At 35.0% G+C, this 15253-nt stretch overlaps 3 protein-coding genes across 3 annotated transcripts; 1 reads left to right on the top strand and 2 right to left on the bottom strand.

The window, feature by feature from the left end:
- The first annotated feature begins 1871 nt into the window (after positions 1–1871).
- LOC114521504 (protein saal1-like) lies at positions 1872–5262 on the top strand. The gene is made up of 6 exons (XM_028541972.1): positions 1872–2087; positions 2413–2496; positions 3421–3500; positions 3711–3770; positions 4017–4129; positions 5162–5262. Exons 1-6 carry the CDS (start codon positions 1872–1874, stop codon positions 5260–5262), a joined length of 654 nt encoding a protein of 217 aa, XP_028397773.1.
- A 473-nt stretch (positions 5263–5735) lies between these two features.
- Positions 5736–7965, bottom strand: LOC114521503 (WD repeat-containing protein 25-like). Its single transcript, XM_028541971.1, has 5 exons — positions 7131–7965; positions 6784–6914; positions 6337–6507; positions 6121–6261; positions 5736–5975 (listed from the first exon to the last, which is right to left on the bottom strand). Exons 1-5 carry the CDS (start codon positions 7861–7863, stop codon positions 5736–5738), a joined length of 1416 nt encoding a protein of 471 aa, XP_028397772.1. The 5' UTR covers positions 7864–7965.
- A 2598-nt stretch (positions 7966–10563) lies between these two features.
- On the bottom strand, positions 10564–15253 carry LOC114521468 (visual system homeobox 2-like). The gene is given in 4 exon segments (XM_028541930.1): positions 10564–11396; positions 11399–11486; positions 13633–13877; positions 15001–15253. Coding segments are annotated over 4 exon segments (783 nt in total). The 5' UTR covers positions 15209–15253; the 3' UTR covers positions 10564–11154.

The following is a 15253-nucleotide window of genomic DNA, read 5'->3' as shown; positions in this document are numbered from 1 at the left end:
AGTTGCCTTCACGGGGAATTACCGGATGAATTTTGAACAGTGCTCGATTCGTCCAGCATTCTTCTGTAAACACAAAGAGCCGGTCAAATTTTCTTCCTTTTTTATTGTGTAAACACCTGAACAAGACGAATTTAAGCAAGGTTGAACTGATTGGTCCGACCCCGTGCGTGTGAACGGAGCCTTAAGCTCGTTTTCCACTAGGCGAATTTATTCGTTCGACGTGAACCGATATCTGAAATCCAGTGATGTGATTGGCTTACCAAAAAAATTCGCCGCGATAAAGTAGGATCGCTTCCTACTTTTTATCTGTTCGCGCGAACAAATTCGCCAGTGGAGAACGGGCTTCAGTGAAGAAATATTCCTCCGTTAAAACAGACAGTAAGACGATTTTTTTCATAACGCGTCAATTGCGATATGCATATGTTCATATTAATAACACAATTAACTACCTCAAAATGTTAGATCCCCTGTCTACTAATGTTTCCTCTCTTAACTACAAACGTCACCGCCAGGCTAATCGAATATACCGGAATATAGTATATTCGACCTTGGTCAGGTTGCTCGTGCGGTTAACTCAGAGTCCACTATACTAAACCATACTGATGAGATGACAGAGGCCTGAGCAGACCGAGTGCCTGATCACTCTGTTGCCCGTAACTTTTCCTTGAGTCTAGGTTGAATACGGCGTTTCAAAATGTAATTGGGCACAGTGCCCAAAAACAGGCACTTCCTCCAGCCGTAATACTCAACGACAACGAGGACACTGCGGTTAGCACATTTGACCAACCAAGCAATAAACTATAGCAAAAGGGTTTAGCTGAATGAAATCAACTAATATTATATATCAAATGCCTAGTAGAGAATTTTAAACCGCGGGCTCTGTCTCACATTGCCGGCGTAAAAATGCATGTGCTGTTATCATAGTTGAGCGACCAGCGAGTTCACTGTGAACAACTTAATATTGATAACAATTTCGATCGTGGTTCATTTGTAGCCAGCTTCCAGACGTAAATAAAGATTCATTTGTTCATGTTTATTACGAGTACACAGCAAAAAATTGACCGACACTCTAACACGAACAATCGTTTTTTTTTTCGCAGCATAATTTTTAGAACGCCTTTAAGGTATGATTACTAGATGCTCTAAAATAACAACTAAACTATGATCATTTGCTATTTTGCTTCAATTGATGCATCTCTGCGTTAATCTGCTGACTTACATAACCGCGGTATGCATGGTTAGTGTGTGACAAAAATATCTTATTTGGTGCTTTCTAAAATATTGTGGCACGCAGGCGTAAAAAGAAAAATGACCACACTACCATGTACAAATGCCGTGCCTGTAAATTCTATGCCTAAAGATTAAAAATGAAAATATAATTTTTAAGCGAGTACACAGCATAAAATCATCATGTTAATGCAAATTAAAAAGAGGAGTGAACGATGTTGTGCGTACCCTGTATGTGGACAGTATTGTTAGCAATGGTTGTTGAACCATTAATACTGTTGCAACTTGTTGTAACAAGTAACAACATTGTAACAATACCTTTCATGGGGCGCAGCATACACGCCTAAAAACGATCAGGTTGATGCAACATTGATATGAACAGCATCGAACAATGTTGTGCTGCCCACATTGTTCAGAGTTGTTATCAACTTGGAACAATATTGTTGGAACTGAATCGGGTGTAACAATATTGTTCCAAGTTGATAACAACTCTGAACAATATGGGCAGCACAACATTGTTCGATGTTGATGCAACAACCTGATGAGTTTTTATCCGTGTAACATTGACACTCGACGTCATTGCTCACGACAATCCATTTACGTCATGTAAGATACACTAATGTTACCTTAATTAATATTCCAATATGGCTGCTCGAAATCCCTCGCCTCCACCAATGTCAGAGCAAGAAGCAAACATATTGTATTCCGATAATATTGGTGACACCTTGTTTAGTAAGAAATGGGTTCTTAAAGTTTTATTTAACGCAACTCAGCAGATAAAGAGCGATAATGAAGACTCGATTGTTAAGGATAGTTTGGATTCAGAACTCTGTCAACTTTGGGATATGTCTATGAGTAAGGTACAGTATAGGCTTTAGATAGCAGGTTGACTCGCTTCCAAATCCTTTCATTGATATTAGGATAACTAAGTCCTTGTAATTGATGTTCACTTTCCAGATTAGCAAGTTAATTTTTTTGTATGCTAGACAAGAGTAAGACTTTAATCAATGTACTCCACTCAGTCCACTGTGGTTGTGATCTGTATTTGTGTATCGAGATTGCTCAATATCATTTGTAGAACGAACAAATCAATAAAAGTAGCACACTTTGGCATAGCACTGATGAGTAGTGCAGGTATACAAACCTGTAACGATACAAAAGACCGCGTCCAATTTCATTCTTTAGGATGTAGCGTTATTCCTCCAAGAAGTCAATGGTGTAGATATTTTTCTTGAGATAATTTTGGGATCTACAACCTCAAGATTAACTGTAAGAATTCAAGTTGTACACTTGTGCATTATATTCACTTTGCTGTTGTATTCTGTTATACGGTACTGCTCAGAAGTAAGTTAACAGAACAGAACGCGTTCCAAATTGCGTTCCAATCGCGTTCCATTTTGTTCCAAATGGCGTTCCAATCGCATTCCCTTTCCTTTCAAATTGCGTTCCAAATTGCGTTCCAATCGCGTTCCATTTCGTTCCAAATTGCATTCTAATCGCGTTCCATTTCGTTCCAAATCGCGTTGAATTTGCGTTCGGCTTTTAGCGAAAGTGCGAAACGCGTTGCATCAGTTTCGTCAATTAGCGTCATTACAATCAGTTAGCGTCGATTTATTTTTGTTTACAAATTTATTTACATTTTACACTTCAAAGGGGGAATAATTTCTTTGCAGACAAGTGGTGTAGTTCAGTGATTTTTACCAAAATGTTTTGTCATTCTACGCAACAATAACTTCGACCGTGATCCGAGTCGGTAAACGCTAATCATTCAGAAAAATTCGAAGAAGGAACGCGGTTTCAAATTCAAATATTTCATGGAACGCGTTTGGAACGCATTTTGAAACGCGTTTGGAACGCATTTTGAAACGCGTTTGGAACGCATTTTGAAACGCGTTTGAAACGCATTTTGAAACGCGTTTGGAACGCATTTTGAAACGCGTTTGGAACGCATTTTGAAACGCGTTTGGAACGCATTTTGAAACGCGTTTGGAACGCATTTTGGAACGCGTTTGGAACGCATTTTGAAACGCGTTTGGAACGCATTTTGAAACGCGTTTGGAACGCATTTTGAAACGCGTTTGGAACGCATTTTGAAACGCGTTTGGAACGCATTTTGGAACGTTTTAATATTTCAGAGCAGTAAAATTGAGTATTGTTAAATCAATCATCTTGAACACTCTTATGAACATTTAGGAAATATCAATTGGAATTATGGCAAATATGGCTTGTCAAGAAGATATTTGCAAGGATATTACAAACAGAGAAAAACTAATGTAAGTTATTTAGGCAAAATTTTTGACCCAAATTGATTGAACTTTTTATTTGATTAACAGTTATAAATTTTCTATTGAATATTGGGTAAGCTTTATCCTAATTGACAACCAAAAGCTTGAGATAGTTGATTAATTAATAGAATTTGAATCATTCTGTCCAGTGCTGTGGAAAAGATACCATTCTGACATTTAATGTGTCTTATATTTCAGTGAAGTTATGCTGATAATAATGGATCATCGTGATGCACCTATACTTGTAGAAGTCACAAGGTATATTATTATATGGCATATATTTAGCATATATAGTGTAAATATGTTCCAATATAACAACAAAAATAGATAAACTTTTCCTTGACATTTTGACCTCAGGAAATGTTGAGGAGTCTAACAATCTCTATTTTAGGCAGTTGGTAATCCAATTAATGAGAAGTAAATTGCTACCTCAAATTGTATTTATCTTTATTCTTACATTCCAACAACTATCCAGTTCAAATCATCATAAATCCCCAACTTTAGACTTGTCCATGTGGCGATTTCCAAGAATGAGACACGTGAGAAGTGGATGAGTGCAATACAACATTCAACATTCTTAGAAAACCTAATATTTATATTGGAAAACTCAATGCATGGTAAGACATAACCTTTATTGACTGTAGCATAGTTTATTGACAATTATTATTGTTAAAGGTAAATTTTAGATCCTTCAAAATTTTAGATCCTTCATCCAAATTCCTCACCTCCTCATCTAAGGGTTTTCCATTTATAGTAATCAATAAGTATTGAATAAGTTGTTTGTTGGTTGGCATTTCTTACTGTCAATCAGCCAAATGGTACCTAGCTGGAACTTAAGACTTACAAGGTGTACTAAATTTTAATCTAATGCTGACCTAATTCTTGGCAAGTTACCTTTGCCTGTAATGCACTCGTATAAAGCTGGCGTTTCCTAGCGTGTCTATGGTAGTGTAGCTAAACAATATGAATTTGCTCAAACTCTATGCAATTATATACGTGCATGCTGGCTGATCGGGACTTGAATATGTTTTTGGGCCTAACCGATCGACATGCCAGTCATACCTCAATAGAAATGAACCTTGATGCGAATCGAAATAAAAATATTAAAAACCTAACGCTAGGAGATAAGAAGAAGCCGTGAGAAGGTGAAGACAATAATTGATATGAAATGAATAGTAGCCTACTGATTAAACGTGACGCATGCTCCCTGTAAGGTAAAAAAGAGATTAGCGGAAAGAGCCAGACGAGTGTGTTATTATGTTTGTTATGGGGAATTCTTGTGACGCATCTCATGGTATTAAATCATTTAATGTGGGTGTGTTGTCACTCTTTACCTCTCCTTCGATAGCGAGCTGAATGACTTTGCTCCATTTTTAATTATTTTATTTCTAATACGACATGTCTTCAAGTGTTATGTAGTAGCAAGCTGTGTTTTATTGCGAAACGACCTTAAAACTCTTCTCGTCCCAAATATACATGTCTCGCACATAAAGTGTTCGCACATCGTAAAAGTATACAGTGCTGCATGTACACAGCCAGAAACTATGTTGATCTCCATATTGACTATATAGCTAGCTACCATAGTTTTTTCTTCATCTCTGTTGACATAAAATACCTTTTGTTTATTCTTTATTCTGTTTATTTTGCAGATGAACTATTATTAAATTGTAGCCTGTTATTATCGTCGTTGTTGACATACAATAAAACTTTGTTGGAAATCATTGACAAAGAGAAACTGGCTAAAGCGTAGTAGACCACATTCAACAAAACGAAGTAAGAGATTTTTTATATAGTGTTAATCTGAGTTACCAACCGGACATGCAAGCTAAAATATTAGCTTGACCCCAGTGGAAATTAAACCCGCGAGTATTGGTTTTGTTCATCGCTCTAGCAACTGAGATACCAATTAACAGTTCGAATGATTATATCACATTTCGGAACTCAATCCGTAAGTCCCTCTATAAAGAGTTTAACACGGAGTAGTAGCCTATTTATTTATATAGAGTATATATTTATTCCTTCGGCAAGCAGGGACGACTCCAAGAAAACTCGTGAAAATTTGTTGTATATACAAGAAATCTTAGTAGAGAAAGAGTGAACAAGTTTTGCGGTTGAACATGCTGCTTAAATGAACAAGTATCATCGTTGCACATATCACCATGACGAGAATTTTTGTTTGATGGCTAATTCCTGGTGTTCCTGCAATCATTGACCATCATGATGTCATCCAATAGTGAATAGTCTATTTGTGCAGAAATATTTACCACTCCAATCACAGCTTGCTAGTAAACTCGGAATGATTGGGCTCCATGCAACATCCATACAAGGTTGGGAATCTAAGGAATAATTCTTTATAATGTTCGACGCACGATAGTTGTAAATATACACTAAACCATCAGAAGAACCAGTTGCTATAAGACAACCATCTGGACTGATGTCGATACCAATATGGTAGCCTGACACCTGCAAGAAACATATGAAATTAGTGCAAGACAAACCATCCATGCAGACAAACTTTTCCTAATTTTTGATTTTTATCAATTTCTAATATCCGCCGGTTATTTGTCAAGACGAATCTCAAATACGGTATACATCTTGTATAACATACGCTATGTCCTTCATATCTCTTGTATTTGTTGAGCTTATAAGGAGGTTTTTGTGAGAAAACAGCGATATATCCTGCGTTACATTGCGCCAAAAACACGCTGTCATTTGGATGAATCTGTAGGGCAGTGCAAGTGTAGGCTTCCTGAAAATGAAGAATAATATTTGTAACAATTTACTCATGCATCATGCATAGAAAAGTTAGATATAAATTTTTAACCTGGAAAACCTGGTTTGACAAAACTGTCGATGTTTTGTAGTCCCAAACCATTATTCCTTTATCTGTTGAATTTCGCCTGGAAATCTCAGCAGCTGAAATAAAACTTTGTCCATCCGGTAGGAAAGCCAAGTCTTGTATTTGACCAAAGAAGGACTTGTATCTGCAAATAAACTATTTTTGTGCCAGTATTAAAGTCGCAATATTGATCGTAAAAACGGCCAAATAGGTACGCAAGCATAGTACGCAAGGAAGCCAACTGCTGTTGATAAACATGCATCATCATCTTAGGACGAACGTATTCGCAGCAGAAGCTTTTCGTTCAAATCAGAGCTATAAATTGGCTGTATTTTTAACGCATGCAATATCTTGAGCAGAAAGTCATTTTCAAACGCAGAAAAAAGCGAGTTTACATGACTTCGAAATGTATTTGAGAAACAATTTAGAAACCTGTTGTGTTCTAAGATCCCAGGAAAATATTCCATCGTTGGATGTCCCTGACAGGTACATATTGGGATCTGACGGGTGATACAGGACACACGACACAAATGAATTGTGTTTGTTTGCAGAAACCTCCTTTCCTGCAATAAAGGACGTGTTCATTACCTATTTCTGATATGCATGTTTGCAGTGCAGCCAGTTCTCTACAAGATGATCTCCAGATGCACGCACGTGCATGTCGCACGTACATCATATTTATTCCATTTGCCTTTATTTTAATACAGATAGCTTATTAGTAACCTTTTAGCTATAAATAAATGCATAACGAAGTAATTTATTAGTTATTACAATCATACCAGAACTAACATCAATTATTCTTGTGTACTTGTCATATCCACCACTCAATATTTTTAATCCATCATCACTCCATTTTGCGTCTTTCACGGCTTGTGTATGAAAATTAACTTCTCTCAAGCAAGATGGCTTGCTTTCAACATTCCATACTTTCACAAGACCATCCATTGATGCCGACAGCAAGAAATCCTGGAAACTTGGATTCCACGAAATTTTGTTAATTGGTCCTTGGTGCGCATCAAAATTAACAAATCTTTTTTCTGGAGCGTGATAATGTAGAATATTTTCCTTCGAGAATGATTTTGCTCTCTTGAAAAATGCGTTAGAAAAGTCGTTTTTGTCTTTTCCATGCTTTTCACACTCAATTTTTGCCCGTTTTGCTTTCGGTATGTAAGGCATAATCATATCCCCTCCAATTGTACCCCGATTTACTTTGGTGACAATTTCACTAGAATTACGCTGTCGTGAACTCTGAACATGATCTTGTGAATGATAAGGCTGTTGTAAATCTTTGTGATGTTTACTGGGATCAAGCGGTTGTGAATCCTTAATACGATCTTCACTAGGATTAAGCGGCTGTGAATCCTTAATACGATCTTCACTAAGATTAAGCTGTTGTGAATCCTTAATACAATCTTCACTTGCATTCGGCTGTGGTGAGATTTGCAAATGATTTTGTCGATGATCAGGATCTTCATCTTCTGAATATGTGTAAGAAGCAATAATGGCGTCCATCGTTACCTTTAACAAGAATATTCGTTATAATAGCCAGAAAATGATTGATCAGGAATTGCGTTATCAGTAGAGGCGTTGATGATTCATGTTTTTTCTAGTGGGGGAGGGGTGTGGTGGTCACGCCGTTTTTATTAGAGGCATTGATCAGGATTCAGGAATCACGTTTTTGTAGCGGAAGAGGAGGGGGGTGTGTCAGGTATTGAATTAGATGATTGATCAAGTGTTGTAAATTCCAAGGTCACTCAGTGTTCTGCAATATGTAAAGAGAGTTGTTCAGGGGTTTATTAATTTATTGCATCATAAAATTCTCATTACTTTTGGTGGGTAAATTCCCAACATATGTACAATTAATTCAAACAAATAATTATATTTTAAATAATTTATATTTATGTACATTTTAAATTTTAACTCATATTATTAAAACTGCTTTTAAATAATGTATATTTGAAGATTTTTTTGATAATTTATTACTATATTGTTTACATACAATATATGGCATTCAATTATTATTTAAAAGCCTTTTTTGGGTGTATGGTTTCAGTTTTAGAGAGCATTTCGAGTGATTTTGTTGGATGACGAAAGAAACGTCTAACTTTACCTTACTAAATTAGTCAATTATATACTCAAATACTAGAATTTCTCTTCTGGAATGATTTGGTTAACAGTACGTGTTCAAAATGATATCTGTCATTAAGTAGGTTTTTTTCATTCATTTTTTCGTTTTCTTGGCATTTTGTTTGATTTTCTCGTCATTTGACTCATTTCCAATATTATATACATGTGTAAGGAAATGAAAATCAGTCGGTGAATATTGTAGTGAAAAAAAAACTTATTTAGTGCTTGATCATTTGACATTTAACCTCTCATCGTCAATATTGACAATACTTATATTCAGAGGTTATAAGACTTGATAGATGTAAAATAAAATAAACTGAAAGTTATCATAAAGAAATTAGAAATATTATTAGTATTTCAAAATTTTAAGCATAAAAAAAATTGTCTAGATCCTGCATAGTTGACAACGCCCTTTTAAAAAGTCGTTGTTCTGGTAAAGTATACTCTTAGATTCATAAACAATTTTCTTTTGTTACATTTTCGCAATACAGATATTGTGCAAGTTCCAAATCTCAGCGGAGAATGGGGTCATTTTCTAATTTACCCTAAAACTGAAAGAGAAATGTTGATGCCTCACTAGTCATATATGCACTAGAGCTTTGGTGTTCCCTGGTGTAGTGCTGTATTGACAGGCATACCCAATCAATAAATTAAAATGGTAAAAAATGTACCTTTTTACCAGAAGTACCCACAATTTATGCATTCTGATTGGATTACTAACAGTGTAAACAAATTTGCTGATTGGTCTGAAACAAAATTCCTTATGTTGTCTTGGTGTTCATGATGCCACAAAAACATTTAGCCTAAACATACTGTTTGCATATCAATAAAGCATTAAACAGTGTCACAAAGTGTACTTTAGTATGAAAATTGTATGTAAATCATAGTACAATGATTCTACTTTGCTTGGTGCAATTCTTTCTCAATTCTTTCTAAGTGAATGGTGCTAGGTACTGTTCCTGCCAAAGGCCAGAGGAAGCCCAAAAATAATAATTCTCCTTAGCTATTAGACTCCAGAAAGAGAAGCATTAGTCTAAATTTCATCAAGTATTGTCAGTGTGGTCATCTCACCATCTTAAAATTACTGAATTTTTTAATCTTTATTACAGGGTAGTAATCACTTTGGACTAGATAGGTGTAGTCTAAAATCAATTTTAAATTATTTGTAATGATGTTAACATGTCAATTGCAAACTAGAGGAATTATGTACTGTACGAGGTATTGTGCTTGGCAACCTTATTTTCAACACAAATACGTGCTTCACTATCAAAATGTCAATCCAGAGGCAAAATTAATGGTTATCACAGGTCATGTATCTTTGAGATTTGAGAAGGACAGAAGGTATGATTTTTTAATAATAATTGACTGGACAGTATCTACTCACCTATAATTTGAACTCATGAATATTTGAGGATGAAATTTAACAAAAAAAAAAAAAAATTAAATATATGATAAATTAAATTTGGTATTGGTACAATAATATATCGTTTATATTTATATACACACAACATACACATTGCACACTGAGCTAGCAATATTCTGGACAAATAGTGCCATGAACTAGTATAACTAGATGAACTAGTTTACCCATTAGGTAGGGATGCTGCCATTACTTCTGAAATTTTGGCAAAGGAAGAGTTGTCACCAGGTGATTATTGAGTTTTGCTACTTGCATAATAATTATTTGGGTATTTACCCTAGTTTTTTCCACTGATTAAGAAATCATATTCACGTGATGTGACACACTCCTCCAGTCCATAGAAGCTTTTGTCATAGGCAGCCCAATATCGAATGGTTTTTTTCGGAAGTAAAAATGTACACTTTGATGAAATTCACACATATTTATTTATATGCTTATATACTTGAATCCTGTTAATTACAACGGGCGACTTGCGTGTCTGACAAAGCAATGTAGGTAGTTATTATATATTATACTATGCTTTTGTGTAAAAGGTATTTTAAAAACTGATTAGAGTACGGCGCGTCAGTTGTCACTAAATGTTGTTCAACAATTGGACTGCAGAGTTGCAAAAAGAGTTCAACTTTCCTCCGGTAGGATTTCAAGTTTTGAAAACATCCTCAAAATGACGTTACGTCACTGAGTCAAGTGGCAACCAGCATAAAGAAATATTTGTTTTTTTGGTTCATGCATTTGATCAATTAGATTGTTCAACTTTGAACTTTCCTCACAAACCTCTTTTAAAGAAAACCTTCCTCCGGGTGGCACCGCGTACCCGCAGCTTTTTTGCAACTCAGAATTGAGGTATTAATATACAGGAGAAAGTCTCGAAGAGACTAAAAAACTGACGACGAAACACTCGCGTTTTGGGGGTTGTGGTTAATAATTCCCCCATTTATATTATTGAACATTATTTCGATACATAGTTATAATTTTTCAACATTGTTTTTATATTACACAGTATTCATAGGTTTGAGTAAATTTATACATCCAAGACACACAATGTGAAAATGGCGAAAAACGTTTTATACATAATTATTTTCTATACATATATCTCATTACATTATTTTAATAGTTTCCTCGTTAAAAACTATAAAAGATTTACGTGTTCGTTCTTATTCATTTCGTAAGATTTAGTTCACACCGTCACACGACGTTGTCATATTGAGATTTCGTCTGAAATTAAAGAGAGCGAGGTCGTCTTCTAATAAACAGTTTCATGAAGATTCATCGTCATCAATTTGCATTTCACAAGTTTTCTCACTTTCCAAATTTTTGCTGTGTGCTTCAGCTTTCTGTCGCAGGTTTGCAATACTTAAGTTTCTTACTTCATCATCGTTTTCTTCATCTTTTCCAGTTTTTTCTGCATGTCCTGCTTTCTTATACATTCCAAGCAACCATCTCGCAGATGTTGCATCAGCCAAATGTGGTGGGAGCGGTAGAGAATGTCGTACCATGCACCATACAGACCATATTCCGCCATGATTGATGTGTTACCCCAAACCTTTTCCTTTTTACGCCATTTTGCACGACGATTTTGAAACCAAACCTGCAATGAAATAAACAGTTTTCAGACTACTTAGACACACACAGCTATTTCACGATAACACCAGACTTAATAACATATAGCGTTATATAAACTCAGCTTAGAATTAAAACAAGGCATATTGTGTGAAAAGATGGACAGCTAGTTCATTGAAAACAGAATTACATACGACTGAATGACGTTATTTAAATTATTAATATTTTATGCAATATTATTTGTAAGTTAATACACGCGATACACGCGTAATACCAAAGTAGGCTGTATAAATAAGGTGAGCCATTAAAAAAGTCTTTACATAAGTCATATTATTATTGGCGGCTTGTCAGCGGTTATTAACATCACAGTATCACACTTAATTAATATTTTGTGAATAACTAGACTGTTATATTTAGCGCCAATTTGCTTTCATGAACAATACTTGCGGCGTTTTTTTCTTAAGATCACCCTAATCATCCATAAAACATTAGTATTTTACATTACATATATCAATACAGCTAGCTTCAGTTAGTTGTATGTAGAATTATCAATACAGCTAGCTTCAGTTAGTTGTATGTAGAATTATCAATACAGCTATCTTCAGTTAGTTGTATGTAGAATTATCAATACCGCTAGCTTCAGTTAGTTGTATGTAGAATTATCAATACAGCTAGCTTTAGTTAGTTGTATGTATAGAATGCTAAAACCCGAAAGCTTAATTCGTAAACTGGAATTAGGAAAAGTTACCCCCATTTTATACACACAGTCACGGGGGAAAGTGTACAATTTAACAAATTATTCAAGTTAAAATGTAACGAAGAATATAAATGTAGGAAGAGTAGATACTTATTCAGTCTCGAAAACGTCTGCTTGTAAGTTTATAATATCTGAGAATATTATTGTGCATGCATGACTTTATATTTTTGAAGATTATTTTGGTTAAGATAATGTGATAAGCCTTTGTATGATGCGACGCTGCTCATTTTATTTTCCTGATGAATTTTTAGGTGCCATCTTGTTCACAAGAAAGAAAACGTCTTCTGTTTATAATTAGACCATTGAATGCTAGAAATTCACGCCAAACTACTGCAGTAGTTTGGAAGTTATTTCAATTGAAAATGTACAGAATATTGGATTCAAATAAATCTTTGGGTGGTTGGTTTGACGCGAGCCCTCGATGTATTCATAAATGTGCAAATTATGGTTCATCAAAGAGCACCTGCATGTAACGACATCAATTTTGCATAAACTTTAATTAAAGACATTGAAGATAAATTACCCGAGCAAGCTTACACTTAATGAACACAACTAAATATTATATTACTCGATCAATTTTAGTTATTACATATACCTCAGCAGCATGTTAAAACATAACAAAAACGTTTTCTTAAGATGCGTGGAAAGACATAAAATGTCTCATAATAAGCTATTTCAAAGCGAACGCAGGTGCAGTTTTTCTAGACTACTTCGTTCGTCCAAGACTGGCAATTAAGCTACAAAATTTGCCGATGTTTGTCAAGGCTAAGTGTAGTTAATCCATAATTGAAAGTCATTTTGTTAACCGTTATCTTTCAAAATTAAAAGTTTCGTTGTTTTTGAAATATAAAGTAGCAAAGTAGCTGCATGTATTGAACGAAAATATAAAGAAATGTAGAAGATATGGTAATTGACATGGCACTATAGATGAAATAGTGCTTCAAATAACAAAATACTAATTATTAGCACTCCTTTATCCTCTGTATACTCAGGCAAAATGCCTGCATGTGTATAATGTTACTGATTCTCCAGCATATACTAATTCTGAATTCTATTTTCCATTTACTAATAATAATTTCGTTTTTCCGCAGCAGGTAAAACTATACCCTCGACACACGATGTAATAGTAAGGTACAGTTACTATATTCATTTGTATGTTCCTAAAAGAAATTGTGGGAAACTATTGGATTGCATGCAAGCTATTCACTACTATACGCGGGTATCTATACAGACTATAGATAGAAACACATATAGTCTAATCACGCCATATTGTTAAGGCAAACACGCAGGTTATCAGCACAATTTAGAAATTTATACTGATTGCATGTGTATTATACACAAAGTTTAGTGCAGCCATTAAAGAAAAGGGAATAAAACAAGGATAAAATGACCATGCAAATGTTATGTTTTAGCGTACCTGTATTCTATCTTCACTCAAGCTTGTCTTGTTGGAGAGAGCTTCTCTGGCATACACGTCAGGGTAATGACTTTCTTTAAAAGCATTCTCTAATTCTTCTAATTGCTGACTTGTGAATATTGTTCGATGTCGGCGTTTCTTTTGTTTTTTAGTGGTGTTCAATGGTGGGGGTAATTTGTCCGAGAAATAGGTCGGGTTCATACGATCCAATTGCATGAAACTTGTGAAGTGACTCGTACTCCAATCTAGAAATACAACATCTAATATTACCTGGAGAATTGATTCATGTCACCAATATGGCTAAATACTAGGATAAATAAAAGGTTTGTGAAAGATCTCAGTCAACATGAAACGTTTTTATAAAGTTTCCGCAGTCAAGAAATAACCAGAACGAATGTCAAATCGGAACTCGGCTTGTCTTTGCATGCGCACTGCTCGTTCATGGCTGTTATGTCGTTGACCTTGCAATGTATGCGTTTAATGGAAATAAAAGTTACAGTTTTATCAAAGCAACGAAATATGCGGTCATCATATAAAACGTCAAGTTTTTTAATTTGAAACTGAGTTAGAAATTTTCTGCAGGTGAAATACGAATAAATATTCACGCTATGTGATTATGAACTCTATCCTTATAATACCTGATAAAAATTTGTACAAAAATATTTCGTAATTTAAACTTCACTGTATCAAATACGCCTGGATGATCCCAAAAGACAACTTGTACTAACTTAATTTAAAATAATGTCATGAAAATATTCAAGAGGACCACGAAGTGTATCAGTGTAAACATTATTAAGGCTAGGCATTATTTGCATTTTTGGTTCAAAGTTTATAGTTTAAAGGAACCAACCAACATTTTTAACGCTCTTTTTCAATAATGTGTTGGGAAGTGCAAATATTTAAGACAGGTCAAGTATAACTTCATGATTTACAATATTCAATCTACCCTCATCTTTCGTCTTTATATAGTTCGTGATATCAATGCATGCTTGCTAAGCATGCAACAATGATATGAACCGAGCTCTTCGCTTTCTTCTTGAAAAGTGGACTAGATATCTATATACCCTACTGAGCTATATGATCTTATATCCATTAGTGACATTATAGACTATTATCTTGTAGGGAAGAAAATAAGCTAATGGGAAAATGCCATGCACCTTAACCGTATTAATATACATGCATACCGATGAGAATAAAGCAAAAGCCTTATTCATGCATAAGCCAATAATATATATCAATGTATAGCTGAAAACAAGTTGAAATTTTCAATACAATATAAGACATGCAGTATAGTTGTCTTCCAATTATATTAACGTTAACACGCAGCTTATGGGAGTTCAGAGAATTCAATAAAACGTGTCTTCTTACCTAAATGTGTCGCCGTTGGACTTCCAGGCTCGATCTTTATAACGGTGTCTGTGTTTGAAAAGTGGTTGTTTTCACTATACAAGTCAGGTTTCTCTTGTGTTTTGTCCAGGCCAAGAATATCTTGAATTGAAAATGAATGTGACGAAGTGGTTTTATTTTGCGATTGTCGACATTCTACGTTATTCTCGTTGTTCCCAACACGGGCCATTTTAATATATTATTTAGTTTCTGACCTGCCAGAAGAGTATTTGGC

Source organism: Dendronephthya gigantea, unplaced genomic scaffold (assembly GCF_004324835.1).
Source record: "Dendronephthya gigantea isolate DGI-Jeju-01 unplaced genomic scaffold, DenGig_1.0 000020F, whole genome shotgun sequence".
Lineage (NCBI taxonomy): Eukaryota > Metazoa > Cnidaria > Anthozoa > Malacalcyonacea > Nephtheidae > Dendronephthya > Dendronephthya gigantea.
Note: the sequence above shows the minus strand (reverse complement) of the source record. Positions and strands in the feature narration are given on the sequence as shown.

Bases quoted from the DNA above. Each gene is read 5' to 3' on its own strand.
- LOC114521504 (XM_028541972.1), top strand. From the start codon at position 1,872: ATGGCTGCTCGAAATCCCTCGCCTCCACCAATGTCAGAGCAAGAAGCA. The intron at 3,501-3,710 runs GTAAGTTATTTA...CTTATATTTCAG, and splicing joins ACAAACAGAGAAAAACTAAT to TGAAGTTATGCTGATAATAA. The intron at 4,130-5,161 runs GTAAGACATAAC...TTTATTTTGCAG, and splicing joins ATTGGAAAACTCAATGCATG to ATGAACTATTATTAAATTGT.
- LOC114521503 (XM_028541971.1), bottom strand. From the start codon at position 7,863: ATGGACGCCATTATTGCTTCTTACACATATTCAGAAGATGAAGATCCT. The intron at 6,508-6,783 runs GTTTCTAAATTG...GCACAAAAATAG, and splicing joins GGGATCTTAGAACACAACAG to TTTATTTGCAGATACAAGTC. The intron at 6,262-6,336 runs GTTAAAAATTTA...CTTCATTTTCAG, and splicing joins TGTCAAACCAGGTTTTCCAG to GAAGCCTACACTTGCACTGC.